Genomic DNA, 1,575 nt, shown 5'->3' with positions numbered 1-1,575 from the left:
TTCTTTCTGGGTCACACCTGGCGATGCAAAGGGGTTACTCCTGGCTCTGCACTCAGGAATTACTCCTGGCTGCGCTCAGGGGACTATATGGGATGCTGGGAATTGAACCCGGATCGGACGCATGCAAGACAAATGCCCTACTCACTGTGATATCGCTCCAGCCCCTCAGCTTGTTTTTTTAATAAACATAAAAACTACTTCTGGGGGAGCTGGAGCAAGAGCAGAGCGGGTAGGGCATTTGCATTGCATGCGGCTGACCCAGGTTCGATTACCAGCATCCCATATGGTCCCCTGAGCACTGCCAGGGGTAGTTCCTGAATGCAGAGCCAGGAGTGACCCCTGTGCATCGCCAGATGTGACCCAAAGAGCAAAATAAAAACCTTCTTCTGCAAACTCTCTAGAGAGAATAATTTCGTTGTGATGCAAATTCATTTAAGAGCTGATGGGAAATATCTAGAAAGGGCATGAGTGAGTGAATGGTTCTTCAAGGTCCAAAAAGGCTTCAAGATCCAATAGTATTTCTGGACTTCAAAATATGTATTGTAGTTTTCAGATCTGAGTAAGGCAGAGACGTGAAACTGAGTCATGCGTGTCCCCCTTTCCTGGAGTTATACCCGGATTCTGGCAGCAGAAAACAACACCCACATGTCAGAATTTCTCCTCCTGGGACTTTCTCAGGAGCCGGAAGTCCAGCCCCTCATCTATGTGATCTTCCTGTCCATGTACCTGACCACAGTCTTAGGGAACCTGCTCATCATCCTGGCCGCCAGCTCAGACCCCCGCCTCCACACGCCCATGTACTTCTTCCTCTGCAACCTGTCTCTGGTGGACATCTGCTTCACCTCCACCACCGTCCCCAAGATGCTGGTGAACATCCAGACACAAAGGAAAACCATCAGCTATGAAGGCTGCATCACCCAGATATTCTTTTACATCCTCTTCATAAGTCTCGACGACTTCCTCTTGACCGTCATGGCTTATGACCGCTATGTGGCCATCTGTCACCCCCTGCACTACATGGTCATCATGAATCCCCGCCTCTGTGGACTGCTGGTGCTGGGGTGCTGGGTGCTGAGTCTCTTGAATTCTTCCATAGAAGCCTCAGTGTCCTTACGACTGTCCTTCTGCCCTGACGTGGAGATCCCTCACTATTTCTGTGAACTCACCCAGCTGATAAAACTTGCTTGTTCAGACACTTTCCTGAATAACCTGGTCATTTACTGTCTGTCTGTCCTGGAGGGTGGGGGTCCTATACTCGGAATTATTTACTCTTACTCCAAGATCATTTCCTCCATCCGTGGCATGGCTTCCACTCAGGGCAGGTACAAGGCCTTTTCCACCTGTGCCTCCCACCTCTCCGTGGTCTCCTTGTTCTATGTCACAAGCATGGGGGTATACCTGAGCTCCGCGGTGAGTGAAAGTGCATATCCAAGTGCCGTGGCCTCGGTACTGTACATGGTAGTCACCCCCATGCTGAACCCCTTCATCTACAGCCTCCGGAACAAGGACATCAAGAGGGCCCTGAGAACATTTTTTGTGCAGGGAACTGCAAAACGTTCAATTGTCCTTCACTGA

General features: G+C 50.2%; 1 protein-coding gene across 1 annotated transcript; it reads left to right on the top strand.

The window, feature by feature from the left end:
* The first annotated feature begins 585 nt into the window (after positions 1–585).
* On the top strand, positions 586–1,575 carry LOC101538505 (putative olfactory receptor 7A2). Its single transcript, XM_004622174.3, has one exon. The coding sequence runs from the start codon at positions 586–588 to the stop codon at positions 1,573–1,575; it is 990 nt and encodes a 329-aa protein (XP_004622231.3).

The sequence above is a fragment of the Sorex araneus genome, chromosome 2, assembly GCF_027595985.1.
Source record: "Sorex araneus isolate mSorAra2 chromosome 2, mSorAra2.pri, whole genome shotgun sequence".
NCBI lineage: Eukaryota > Metazoa > Chordata > Mammalia > Eulipotyphla > Soricidae > Sorex > Sorex araneus.
This window is presented reverse-complemented; position numbering and strand designations above follow the sequence as displayed.